The sequence below is a fragment of the Ammospiza caudacuta genome, chromosome 3 (assembly GCF_027887145.1).
Source record: "Ammospiza caudacuta isolate bAmmCau1 chromosome 3, bAmmCau1.pri, whole genome shotgun sequence".
Lineage (NCBI taxonomy): Eukaryota > Metazoa > Chordata > Aves > Passeriformes > Passerellidae > Ammospiza > Ammospiza caudacuta.
The window spans coordinates 63,685,788-63,700,260 of NC_080595.1; the positions used below are offsets into that span (position 1 = coordinate 63,685,788).

Sequence of the window (14,473 nt, forward strand, 5' to 3'; positions counted from 1 at the left end):
ACTTTCTTGTCTCCATCTATAGTTAAATTGCTATCCACATAGCATTATCAATTTTATTTAAGGAAGATTTGGAGTGGCTTCTGCATTCAGTATTTCTTACAAACTGACAACATCAGGCAGAAGCAGCAGAGTTGAACTTTGGAACCTGCTTTTGTGGTAAGAATTTCATTAATAGATAAGAGCAGAGAGCAGTAGTAGGTGTTGCACTAATAATCTCTGGAATGTTCTTGCTTCACCCCTATTCTGCTCCAAGTGTCAAGATTTCATCTTCCTTCAGAAAACTGGTTTGTGATTTTTTGCTATGTGTAACTTCAGTATCATGTGGGAGAGAGCAGCAATGTCAAACTTTATTTAAGGATCACTTAAAACTGTATTTCAAGGTAAGTAATAGAACCCAGTTCTACTCCCTCGATTAGAGACCCTGTGTCCCAACACCAAACAATGTAACCTCTGTTAAAATTCAATGCTGTTCAAGTGATATAGCAGGGATTTTAGGGGCAGCATACTTTCATCAATAATCCCAAATAAATTAAGCACCAACATTTTCCTTCCTGCACTTGGTTCCACAGCTGTAGCATGACAGCAGCCATATAGACCACATTCAATTTCTCAGTGAAACTTCATGGGAAATACTATGATCAGAAAGATTTAATAAAAGCTCTTGGGTGTGACCAAAGCATAATTTTTTGAAGCAAGTTAATATGCTTGTGAAGGATAAGGTTGTGCATGCCCACAAGTGCATGGTATTTAGACTTGTAAAGGAATACAAGTTTAGTGATCTACCTCACTAAAAGCATTTAGTGAGCATTTCAGAGAGTTGGACTTGGTGATCCTTATGCTTCCCTTCAAACTTGAGATATTTTGTGATCCTGTGTTCCATAGAAAAGGAACAACCTGTATAACATATGGTTTCACTCATCACAAGAAAGATGAAATATTTCCATTTCAAGCTATAAGGAAAGAGATAGATAAAAATTACTGTGTTACTCTCTTAATGAAGGAGATGGGGGAAGGGAATAGTTCATGCATTCCTGGGAGATACATTGAAAGAGCCACTGGAATATACCACAAACACTACTCAAATACTTGCATAAAGACATTTTATTATTAATGCAATGTAGATACAGATTTATTTTTTTTGTAATCTGAGGTGCTTATATAAACAGACCCATACTGGCTGAGTGACCATCAGTCTGCAGGGCATGACAGTGGCTGGACACCCTTCAGCTCCAAAGCTTTGCTAAAGTTAATCTCTTGAGGTTTTGCAGTACCCTTGGTGAGCTTTAGGAATCGAATACATCCTTTAAAACGGATATTAGTCGTCAGCCCAAACTGGGTCACACCATCTGAAGGAGGGAAAAAAATTAGAAAGGAATTATGTTAGACTTGATACTTAATTTTGTTCTTTGAGTGTCTTGCATGAGAAGAGATGCCCCCAGCAAAATATGAATGTTTTATTTCCTGCATATATTCATTATTTAAAAATTACAAAAACTATGAGCAAATGTGATGAATGCTTATGTTGGATAGCAATCCAGACTTCTTTTCTTTTTCTATTCTACTATGAAAGTGGCAGGGTCTGAACACATATAAACTGCCATTGTAACCCATGTATGCAGCTTGCCACCTACAAATCGTGTGCAATACACATGTGATGCTCTGCAGGTATTCAACTTCTCAAGCTGTTTATCCACAGAATAATAGAGGGGAAAAATATGCCAAAGTGGATGCAATTCTCAGTTCTAACATCACAAACCAGCCAGTTCCTCAGGATGGATTTCAGATGTCATTCACAGACTGGTTTCGATAGTCTTCAAGTATTCTTTTTTTCCCTTGTTGATAGTAAAACCAGGAGTTGGAGTGTATCTTTTCCACTAATGAAGGAGGGGATGGAAGTGAGGGTGGTTTGATTGGGAAGCTGGAAATATTTCTCTCAACTGCTTGAAATTTGTGGCTCAACTTGTTTCTCAGTGTTCTTCCAAGTGAGTTGCAGAAGTAACTTTACACTTGTAGAGACTGTCTGGCCACAGCATTATTTTGTTTCACAGAGGTTAAGACGGCTGAATCCATCTGTCTCCCCTTGCATGGGGAAGAGTGATACCAGCAGATGAATGCTAGCTTTTATGGGTACCCAGGAATCTCTATTCTTGTCCACACTATGGTGGTGAAAATTTTCACTACATAGAAAATTCTCCATCAGTTAATTCTAGCTGATCTATTTATGCAGCTTCAAGGGGACTAGATACTACAAATACTAATTTTACAAAATCCCATGGTACTGTGATTCTAATTTGTGATGTGGCTGTCTAGGTATTGGAAATGTTAAAACAAATCCTGGGTGAACCAGACTAAGCAGCAAAAGAAAAGTGAAGTGTTTACACATGCAGTAGGTTTATTAAATAATTTCATAACTTGCCATGTGGCTGAACTCACGAATATCCCCTCAACATGAGGTAAATGTAGGTTTGTTTTGTACAGATAGCAGTGTTACTGTGATTTGTGTCTCTCCTCTGGACATGCAGTCCAGAGCAAGATAGTAAGTCCATCTGCACTGTTTCTTCAGTGCTGGCCCCTATGCTAGAATCTTGTTTTGTTATAAAAAGGCTGCCACAAAGCTGTTTTCCTTCTGGCACAATGTTGTTGGCTTTTATTGATAGTCATTGTGACTCAAGTTCAATTCTTATATGTCAGTACCAAGGACAATTTTTCAAATGTTCCAAAGCTTGAGAGAGAAGGCTTTTTAGATGCACTGTATTACACATTAGAATGGGTGAAAAAACAACTTCCAGAAAATAATTTAGGAATTAACTAACTCAGAGGTGTCTTGCCATTGACCTCAGCACGCACTGGAGCAGACACATACTGCAAAAATACTTTGCTTTTTTGTTTTGGTTTGCAAGCTAGAGGGAATATTTATTACAAATGCAACAAAACTGGTACTTTGCAAACATATTAACTGTAATTTCAGAAAGTAAACTGCTGTTAGAGAATTTATTGACTGTCTATGAAGAGATGAATACTAGCATTCATTATCAGCTTAGTGGAAGAGGAAGCCAGCTACAGACCTCAGCCCAATTCTTGATACTGTTCAATTACCTCTGCATAAAACAAGTTCTCTTGAGGGCTTCCAGAATACTGATTAGGAAACATAGATTATGGAGTTTTTTCCTTTAAAACCCAGCAGACCACAAGCAAAGGCATTAATTAGAAAGAGATAGTCTTCTTACCTCTCTGTGCATGGTCTTGCTTTTATTACTCAGTTCTTTAGGTCTTACAGGGTGATTTACACATACACTACCCTGCCCCCTCAAGGGCATATACACATTCTTTGGGTAAAATTTGCTGTTTCGAAGTTAAATTTAAATATGCCAAATGCTGTTACTACTGCAACATAACTATTATGCTATTGCTAAACAGAAAGTTTTTAGAGGAAGGCTGTGTGTGTGTGAGCAGCAGAAGGCAGAAAATCTGCCTGATCCCCTGTGACAGTGCCTACATTTGAAATGGGGCAGGGGTATCTGTAAGTCTCTTGTTGCAGAACTTCTTGTTCTGAAATGCAGCTGAATGCAGAAATGAGCATTCATGCCAACTGATACAAACTCAACCTGTCTTATCAATCATCTTTTGCATACTCGTCCTACTTACATTTAGGCCATTATAATTGGAGGCTAAGTAAAGCACAATTCGTGTGTTGCATGCTCACCAGGATAGCCCCCAACAAAGAGAGGGTCGTTGGTGTCTGCCGAGGTCGAGGCCCGGTTTGGGCTGTCGGTCTCCACCTGTCGGCCATCCACAGTCAGCTCCAAGCGGTGTTTGACCTTGTTTGCAAGGACCTTGTGCCACTGCCCATCACACAAACCGCCCGGTGCATCAGGCTCATAGACAGCAGAGAATCGGCCTGCCCCATTGTCAACGTGAAACATCACCTGAAAAGCACGGCATGGGCATCAGCAAGTTTTCAAAACAGTTCAGTTGTTTCTGTTAGTTTGTTTGGTTTTATTAAAGTCAACATGGTTTGACTGTACACACCAAAGACTATGTGGATTGCTGTCTCTCTGGGATCTGGGTTCTATCACTGAGTTAACACAAGTGGAAATATGTAAAATTGCTGACTAAGCTGTAATTTTCTCTTTTCTTTTGGTCTTAGTTTTAGGGTGTTTTACACCCCTCTAAAATCTTTATAGCGACAGAATAATGACTGGTTTTCCAGACTGTGAATCAAAAGATATCCAAGAGAAACCAGCATTATTAATGACAAAGCTTTTCATCAAAACTTCTTATGTAGTCACTAATTTAAGACCTGATTGTAGTTTTAGGAGACTCAAGTATTACAGAATATTTTAAAATATCTTTTAAAAGTGTAAAATCCTCTAGATGTATGGAAAGCTGCAAGTGTGGCTCTCCTTTGAGAGCCCTGTTATCGTTTGAGACATCTTGAGATTGGGATAGTGACCTTGCATTTAAACTACCAATGCTATCTAAGCATTGTTTGAAGAAACAAAATGGCTTTGCTACTCACTTTTCCACCTACTAATTCAATGCCAAGCCCATCCATTTTCTGGCTGCTGACTCCTAGGAGAACACCGTTCCTTCGTGTTGTACGGAATTCAAATTCCACAAGCAGATCTGTTCCCACTCTGTATGCACCAACTTGGAGAGAAAAGGGGAAGCACAATAAAAGGAATATAAGCATCTAATACATTATTCCTAATAATCATCACACAAATTGTGCTGAGTGTAAGGCAAAGTAACTATCTTGGCTTTGTTAATGCACTCCATTTCATGTGAAACCTGTAAATAACTTTTATGGAATTGTGCTTGGTGCAAGACCTTGCTAGGGAGTCACATCGTTTCTCCTCAGGCAGGATAACTAAAAATGATCAGCAAGAGTTTGAAGTCCTGGTCTCCCTTTGCCTCCAGCCAACAGGAGTTAGGTAACACTGGGAGTTTTTGAAAGCAGAACCTCCCCTTTCTCTGTTCTTTGGCTATCACCAGAATTGTTGTTCATTACCTGTTTTGGCAAAGCCTGTTCCATCAAAGTACGTTCCCTTCTGTGCAGTGACAAAGCATTTTCCAACATTGAAGATGGAAGTTGGATTATTCAGGTCAACAGGTGATTCTGTCATTTTAAAATTCCTGATGCAGCCATCAATGCTTTGGAGGACCTGCAGTCAATATTTCAAACAAAATGTAAAACTATGAGAAGCAAGCCTAAAGCATGCAATCAATGAGTGCATTTTCTCTGCTTCTCTGCTGGATTTATGGAGCTGAATAAAACTTGAATTTTACATGGCTAATCCTTAATATCTGATTGTAATTGGAATCTATTCTTAATCATACTGAAGATGAATTACATTACTTTTCAGGGATGTGATCTGAGTCACATCTATTTGGCTTACTGGAAAGGACATAAAATAATACACCACATAATGAAACATAGCAAATTACATCAGCAATGCAGGAATTTAATGGCCTGTACTTTGCCTTTTTAATTGACTAGGTAACATCACTACTAAAATGAACAAAGCCCCTGTGTGAAGGTTGACATAATGGACTGCACTTAGTCTGATGACTGCAGTGATGAGGGCCCCTCAGCTGGCCAGAGAGGCTGGTGGAGGCAGGGAATGTGCTCATGTCCATGGAGGCTCCAGTGCAGGGCAGCAAACTGCAGCTCCAGCCTGGCTCCCCTGTGCTGGGCACACTTAGAACAGTGGTTTGATTTCCCACAATCTGCCTGGGGCAGGGGTTTTTCTGGGTGTGAGCAGGGCATCTCAGTGGGACCTCTGAAATCCACTGGCGTCTCCTCCAGAACCCACACTCACTTCTTCTCTCCAAGGTCAGTATAAGCTGCATTTTGGTTCTCAGATTCAGAGGTTTTGATCTTTGACTTAAAGAGTTAGGAAAATCTATCCTGATACCAGTGAGACAGAGGAAAATGATACATCATGTACTTGGAGGAAGAAAAAGAAGATATATTCATAAGCAGTGCAGAAGAAAGGAGGAAAATAAACATCAGTGTATAAAATTCAGCCTAGAAATACATACAATACAAAAAGGACAAAGACACACCTGCAGAGAGAAGTCTTGACTCTGCCCACTACCCCCTCTAACAACATTCTGACCTGTAATTGGAAAGAATTTCCAAGAATTTATTTTCTTGTAAATCAAAGCTGTATGTACTGTGAAATTGTACAGCTTATTACAGCTAAATACACCTGTACAATATTTTCAGGAGAACTTGAGCAATACCAGTGAATAAATTCAGTTCTGAGCTGAACAATGCTTTCTGTCAGATTTTTCATAAGTAGTCCTTCTTGTAATTTTTAAGTAAGTCATCTCCAGATCAAAAAATCTTGTCATCAGAAAAGAGAAATGCCAGAAAACAAAACAAATTTTTTCTGCAAGAATAAATCACAGAAATGCAAGATTTGTAGATGATTTGATAACATTCTCTAACTTTACAATTTTCTCTTCCCTATGGAAAAGCAAATCTGGTTATACTTTAGTGTGGGAACAGTAATAGGACCTCTTTTGCTGAAAGCAGAGTTTTGAGTGCTCAAAATGCTCAACATCTGCTGAAGCTCCACAGGCGGGTATTAGTCTTCTACACTGAAAAGGAAGCCAACCCACCATGGTTACATAATAGATTACTGTCTAAAAGGACTAATGTGTGTACAGAAGCAAGCCCTGACTAAGGTAACACATCCTTTCAACTTGGGTTTGCTTCAGAGCCTCTACATGAAGCTGCAACCCAACAGTCTTACACACTGCAGTGTATTTTACTGAGCATGACTGGAAGGCAAGCATCTTTTTTTACACATTTGAAGTCACAGCTTCATTTAAATCCCAAAGCACTGGGATTTTAATGAAGCTGTGACTTCAAATAAAACAAGACGGTCAGGACCTAACATGACTGGTTTTGCCAGACTGAACCATTTATCTGCATGGGTTCCCTCCATTACCTCTGGCAAATAGCACCAGGTAAGGACACAGTGTGATCTTTCTCCTTAGATTAGTATCTGTAAATTGCAGATATATTTCAAAGAGCATAAATTGATACTACTAGGAATTATATGCTGTGGGTAAAGAATTGCTTTTGGTTTTCAGTGCCTCAGATCTGGCTTGGTAAATCCTAATGATTTAGATTTGCCTCAATTTGGGCTCTCTGTACAATCAATTATTTACTAAAAAACATGATCTTACATGTCTTTATGGGATACAACTCTAATATGTAGAGTAGTTACTCACCCCCTTCATTCCCTATGCATGAGTCAATACATGGACTTAAGAAGGACCTAGGAATTCCTTTTCTGTATTTATTTTGTTCACTGAAAGAAGGGAACTCTTGCCTGTCCATAATGGTATTGGACATTGGAAAATTGTATTTTCCATTCCCTAAACATCTTGGTATAATGGTATTTACTCATGTGCAGCTTCTTTGGGAGACTGTTTCCTTACCAGTTTTGTGCTTTGTCTGCTCTTCATGGATTCTCTGTACCTACCAAGGATGAACCCAGACATAGTTCCTAATGACATTCCATTTTTGTGTGTCTGAATTGTGCCATGCTAGATGCCGAATTTGTTCTTTACAGTAATTAAATTCATTCAGATTCTGGCTTCTGCTTTGAAAGAACCATCTTCACAGAGAACAAAAGAAAGCATGGAAGAGGTTTTTCTCCCATTCTGATACTGGTTTATCTTGGGAGGTTGGAAGGGCATCAGTGAGATGACTGGCATGGAGTCATGCAGACAGATGCAGTAAATGGTCTGGATGACAGAATACAGTGTTCCTAGTTAGCCCTAAAAAATTTAGGACAAAATTATATTTATTTCTCTGGGTGCTCTGTCATCTTGCACGTTAGCATGGAAGCCAGGCATTTGAACTAAAACAGTGATAAATTTATATATGCACATTTAATTTGGAAACAGAAAGAGGACAACAGAATTTGCATGGCCCTCCTTCAAAACACACTCTCTCCTCTTTTAGTAATAGCAACACAAAAGGGATTATTAGAGTAAGCAGCAGTATACTGGGTATTTTGTCCAGGGTAATTTTGGCTTCTGCTGTTCCTTGTAGGAGATCCTTTCACTGTTTCTTAGCATTTGCTGCTAGATTAATTACAGCCAAGAGAAAGGGCAAGTGGTACTCAGGAACCTATATTCTAGCTATGCAGTGATCCAAGTGGATACAAGTGTATGGAGCTTTCTTTTTCTTTCTTTACTGCTTTTCCAAAATAGTAAATAACTCTAGTAACTCTGCTATTTCTTTTTTTTTGTTTGTTTCTGCGTTAATTGGATTCTGAGTCAGATCATTCCACTGACAGAATGTTGTTCACCTCCACTAAGGTCCATTTACTCCATATCCTTGAGCAGTCTGAGGGAAAAGCAAGACAGAACAAAACTGGGAAGAACATTTACAGCAATCAGGGCACACTTAAAGCATGTGAGATAACTTAAAGAAATTTGCTTACCGGACCAATTCTCCTGGTTGTGTAGTTAATGGGCAATCCTCCCACATAAAGCATTCCTACAACATCCAGTATATCGGCCTTCTTGGGGCTCACAGTCCCGTTAGAAACACCATCTACTATGAGGTTTCCTTCTTGCTTCACTCGACTTACTTTTATCTAGAAAGACACAAAAATGTGATACAATTACAGATATCACAACCAATTACAATTCCTGTAATTACAGGAATTACAACCAAGCACTTTCTGATTGTAACTACTGTTACCATCCAAAGTATATAACAATTCACAAGAAAGCAGTAAGAGTGGTTACAGAAGTAGCACAGCAGCAGCTATGGATAATATTTATAGAACAAAGCTCCTGAGCAAGGTTTTGTGCCAACATCTGACTGTGGTTTACTTGCATCTGGGTCAGGAGGCATCATGAAAATGATTTACTAGAATTACTGAAAAGACTTGAGATGCCTTTAAAATGCTTCATTGTTATGTTATAATAGGGACAGCACAATATTTTTTTTCCTGGAATCAGACAGCAATTTTAAGTACTGAGAATAGATAAGTACTTCAGAATAAATGCTGAATGTTATGGCACTGGTTGCAAATCTTTATAGCGCACATGTTTGCAGAAAATATTGAGTTTATGATTCCACTAGCTTGGACATGCCTCAGATCATGGTTCATGCTACAGTAAATACAATACCAACTATGTTCTGTTGGTATTATGGCTTCTATTCAGACAATTGGACTGTGAATTGCATGGAGGGAGTGCAGTTGCTGAAGAGCTGAGGAAATTCTAGGCCAATGTCTGTGTAAAATTTTATATTGAAATCTCTACCATTCAGTATAAAAATGGTTCTGCATAAAAATGAATACATGCAAAATGCATCATGCATGTTAGCAGATTCCTAAACAGCGTAGTAGTTGGCTCACCAGAACAGCAAAGAGAGACAAACAGCACTTTTTGGCTCTTCTTTTACGTGGCTGCTTCTGCTCCAGTGTGGCAGCATATCTGTCATGCAGTGGGAATGACTGAACACTGACAAGGGTGGCCTGAAGGTGAGGGCCTGATCTTGGTGTTTACAGGCAACTGCAAATTTGGGATGGATAACTACACCTTGGGCAGGAGGAGGATTAGGAGGGTGAGACAGGAACTGGGAACAGACATTCCCTCAGAGGACCTAAACAGAGAGCAGGACTTCTGTAGGACTGATGGAAATGTTTTTAACCTAAATCATTCCAAATGGAGAAAAGGCTGTCACTAAAGGATTATTTTAAGGAGAAGCCCCTGCTTTATCACCCACAAAGACTGTGGCCTTTTCCTAAAAGTGTTGCCTTCCCTCCATCTCAATTTTTTTTTTCTTTGTGGGAACTGTGACTTTGTTTCCATTCTCTGCTACAGAAACAGGATCTACAAAAAGGGGCCCTCTCTTGTGGAGTGTCAAGCTGTATGCCCAAAGAGCAAAATTTTCCATTAAGAAATACCTGCTCTACTTAGTTCTCTTAGACTAAAGAGAAAATGGCTAAAGAAGCAAAGGCATCTCTTCTGTATCTTCAGAGGGAGTAGCAGAATGGGGCCTTGGTCTGCTGCCAGTGCTTCCAGGCATTATATTAAAGAGATAAATGATTACTACAACTTCATTTTTTCCCTTTATGAAATACCTTGGTTTAGGAGGAGTTGCTATTATCAAAAAGTTCATGACTATTATCAAAAAGTTCAAGTAAAAAGTAAAAGTAATTTTACTTTCATTTTGTGAAAGTAAAATTCCTGGAGAACAGAGTGGAGATGAGGAAAATAAAATGTAAGAGTAAATGCAATGAGATTTTTTGTCATTTAAGGATGAGATGTGGATGATGAATTTCTAAATATCTGTACAAAATTCAATGTAAAATATGGCACATAAATTCAACCCACAGTTACATGTATACTTTGCTTCTCTGTCTTGAATGGTGCCTTCCAGCATGTCACCTAATGAATATACTGTATGTCTGTTGTCCTTGGCCCAGTAAATATTAAATTTCATAGCTGTGATATCATTCCTTCTCTTAGCATCCAAGTGCCACAGGCATTGCATATAATGTTCCCTCATAAAGTCACAGAAGGTGCTGCCAAATAAATTCATGAATATCATATTTATTCCCTACTGAATTAATAATCCAGGGAAGGTTTACTTACATGTTACTTTTTTTTTTTTTTCTTTGTTCTCAGCAATCTACCTTAACAATGACATTATTAATGTAGAAAAAACTGGTTTTAATGATGTATTCCATCATCATGAGCTGATACTCACATGAGCCCTATTAGGCAAGAAGGAACATTTTCTGTAGTTCCTTACTACATGGCACATATTTTAAATATGTTCAGAAATATGTGTTTCCTGAAGGATAAATTTCTCTGTACCAGTGCATCTGACAGAATTTTTTGCTAGATTATTTTCTTTTTTCCCCAGAAAATACTAGCTGTAAAGTTTGGCTTGTGTGGACTACATTTTGCAAATATCTCAAGGCAAAGTTCACTCTTACCATTGCAAAGAATAATTTAGAATTAGACACTATTATACCTGGTGCCATTGGCCATCATTTATTTTGTTGGAAATCATTGTGCTGGTGTTCCCACTCCCCAGATCATAACTGAAGTAAGGCAGACCATTCTTTATCTGAACTGTAGCAAAATCAGCGTGGTTGATGCGGGCCATATAAAACAGCAAGCCAGAATCAGCTGTTGTTCGGACTTCAAATTCAATTGTAAGCCTAGAAATCAAACAAACAGGAAACAGTAAAAATGGAAAAGATACCTGGAGTCAGGCTCTAAGCAAATTCATCTGCTTCACCTTTTTATGTCTTTTCTAAAAAAATTTTATACTGCTAGTGGCCAATTTTACTTGTCCATTAGAATTCAAGGAAAATAATCTGGTTTTATGCAAATTACATTTCACACCCATCTGATCCCTGACACGTGAGCATTCATTAACTCCTTTGCTATGGAGATACAAAACTACAATCTTGGCATAGAATTTCCAGATGCAATTCTCAGCTGCAGCTGTAGCAGCTAAAAAATCCCAGCACTTGTAAAATTCCAGCAGCGTTATCCATCATCCACACACATAATGCTCACAAAGAGGAGAGAGCTGTAGTGACAGCTGGCAAATGTTGAGTTTCTAATGAGTTGTATTGCCTGAAGACAGGTTGCAAAACTTTTAAAGATGCAGACAGAAGAGTTTACAATGAGGATATAAAACACTTATTCTGATCTCTCCCAAGAGAAAGTGAGGTTGTGTCTGAGCAAACCTAATGACCCCTTGGACAGAATGGTAATGTTGAGAACCTCCTCAACAGCAAAGAACCTGTGAAGAAATTATTTAGATTTTCTAATGCTAAAGTTGCACTGGCAACACATCACTAACTTTGCTCAAGCTGAGCTGCAAAGTCAGTACCTGAAAGCAGCTGATAATATAAATGAAAAATCATTGCATGAAAATGATCAGTCCAGGATCATTCCCAGTTTTCTAAAATTAGCATATGTGGTACAACATCTTTATAGGGATAAATAAGCATGGGGCTAATGGATTTGGAAAATATAAGCAGCAAAATTGCTTAGTGATGTGTCATGGCACATTCGTTAATGACCATGTGCCTGCAGAACAACAAAAGAAAAAACAACTAACAAATTCTATCTTCACAAATCCATTGAAAAAAGTTGCATTTTTATAAACAGTTCATGGAACTCCTTTGCATGTCAACAGCTATATGTATATAGTGTTATACTTCGAGATAGCAATATCATTTTTCCTTTTTACTGTGCAAGACTGATCTTAACTATTGGAGGAAAGGAAAAGAAAATCCTTATTAAAAGAAATTATACAGTTACTGAAAAAAAAACTTTCCTCTGAAAAAGCCATCTTTGAAGTCAGTTACACAACCTGATTCCATTACTCTGGTTTTTAGGAAATCAGTCTGGGATCTGCGTGTGCCCAAACCTTTAGAAACAAAGAGGTAAATTGTTTCCATGAGAGCTACTTAGGTGGGCATTTCATTGCCTAGATTTTATACCTTAATGCTTTTTTTGGTTTGCTTAATGAAATTAATTAGTCATGCCATGTGGTCTTTTCAGATTATGTCCATAGTTTTGGGAGATACCTTTGAGAGAATTAGGAGGGGCATTTTATTTTGACACTATTCCATCAAAACTCATTGCTGAAACAAACAACATACCTGTTTTTCACTTTGGTGTCATCAAATGCAACTGCAATGTGGCTGTTCCTTGAAAGACCAAACTGCCTGCCACCTTCTAAAATAGCTGGTTCTGTGTCAGCAGCACAGGAATCCTGCAAAATACACAACAATCACGCAAACTTCATATTTTGTGTCTGTCTCAGCTGTGCATGTGCTGGGAGTCTCCCAGCTGCTCAGGAATGAGACTATTGTACCTAGTCTAGAGACTGGCCCTGCAATATTCCAGTGGGCTGATGTCTCATCACACCAGCTGAAGTTATAAACCAGTCTGACAGGAACTTGGTATAAAAGCAGAGCTCATTAAGATAGCTGTAAAAGCAAATAAAAGTAATATATGAACATTGCTGCTTTCATGCTTTCACCAGTGGACATTTACAAGAATCTTAAGTGATTTCCAGGCAGTTCAGTGTACTCTTAGCTCACATAACTGAGTTTTACACAATAGGATGCTCTCTTACAGAAATGAAACAAGATTTAAGTTTTAAAGGGATGCTTTTGTTGTCAACTTGAAATCCAGTCACCTTAAAAATAATAAGTTAAAAGTAGTTTCAGATCCTGCACCTGTCAATGAGTCCTTCATTTTACGTCTTTCTATTGTTTTACAACTGTATTCTTTGCTTAATGTGGTGTTGTTTTCCCCTGTCCAGTTGGAAGGCCCCCACAAACAATCAGGGAATCTGAATAACTGATGGATAGATGTAACAGCTGCTGAAATCCCCCAGCTGTCTAATGTAGAGACATTACCCAACTTGTAAAGAAACAAACCTCTCCCTGTCATTCCACTTCTGTTAATCTTCAAGTGGTGCAACAATGCAAGGTAAAATATCTTCTGCCCACCATAATTTTCTCGTTTTAATTTCACCAGGTCTTTTAATCTTTGGTCCTAAAGCTCTTGCATAGGAGTGTCTGGGGCAATGTGAGACCATGGTAATTACCAGCTTCTACTCATGTCTGGCTTTTGCCTCCCACTGAGAGTATTGTGAGGAAACTACTCATAGGATCTAACTCAACAAAATATCGGACAATCCTGCTGGGAAAGAAACAAACTTTGATAGCTGCAAGCTCTGTTTTTAAGCACTGTGGCTGCTATCCTTTTGGATTGGTGACAGTCTCTTATTTGAGCCCTGACTCAGCAGGGGCGTGCAAAGCACAAGGGGCAGTGGCTTGCTGACAGAGTTCTTTCTCTGAAATAGTTTGAAAATGTCATGAGTGACTTAAGCCCTGAGATTTCAGCTGCAAGGAGGAAATTTATTTCCCTCTCTCACTCAGTTTTTCAGTAATATTTTTTGCTTTCACACATCACAAAGATCTTCACAACGGTATAGAACACCTCTAAAATATAGTTTTGCATAATAAATGCTCTGGTTTGAATATGACAGAGTAGAACACCATGCATTATGACAAGAACAATTGATACAGCAATATGCAATGGAGGGAAAAAACAGGGAAAATTCACCAGGACCAAGCAGGGTTATGAATGTATAATACCAGTCTTCCAGTGATCAACAAAAAGAAAAAACAAATCATATTCCCATAATTCAGGGTAAAATTTTGAATTATTTTAAGCTTTACAGGCTTATCTAGAAGTCTAACAACTAAGCTAATGACCATACCATGCATATAATACCTTCAGTTACATTTGAGCTTGCTAAAATTTAAAGATAGGGAATAACAACTGGTACTGGAAAGAATTGGAAAATACATACACACACACCTTTCTCTGGCACACTTTTACATGGTAAAAGGATATATTCTGACAGTAAATTTAATCCTAG

At 38.4% G+C, this 14,473-nt stretch overlaps 1 protein-coding gene across 1 annotated transcript in view; it reads right to left on the reverse strand.

Annotated features, from left to right (window-relative positions):
• Window positions 1-1,083: 1,083 nt before the first annotated feature.
• LAMA2 (laminin subunit alpha 2) overlaps window positions 1,084-14,473 on the reverse strand; it is a 335,919-nt gene continuing 322,529 nt past the window's right edge. Inside the window, exons 57-63 of the mRNA XM_058802519.1 lie at window positions 12,678-12,790; window positions 11,027-11,216; window positions 8,472-8,627; window positions 5,012-5,165; window positions 4,520-4,650; window positions 3,704-3,926; window positions 1,084-1,346 (exon numbers count right to left, since the gene is read on the reverse strand). Of these exons, the coding sequence (XP_058658502.1) occupies window positions 1,189-1,346; window positions 3,704-3,926; window positions 4,520-4,650; window positions 5,012-5,165; window positions 8,472-8,627; window positions 11,027-11,216; window positions 12,678-12,790 (1,125 nt within the window). The 3' untranslated portion in view covers window positions 1,084-1,188. The remainder of the gene's footprint in view (window positions 1,347-3,703; window positions 3,927-4,519; window positions 4,651-5,011; window positions 5,166-8,471; window positions 8,628-11,026; window positions 11,217-12,677; window positions 12,791-14,473) is intronic.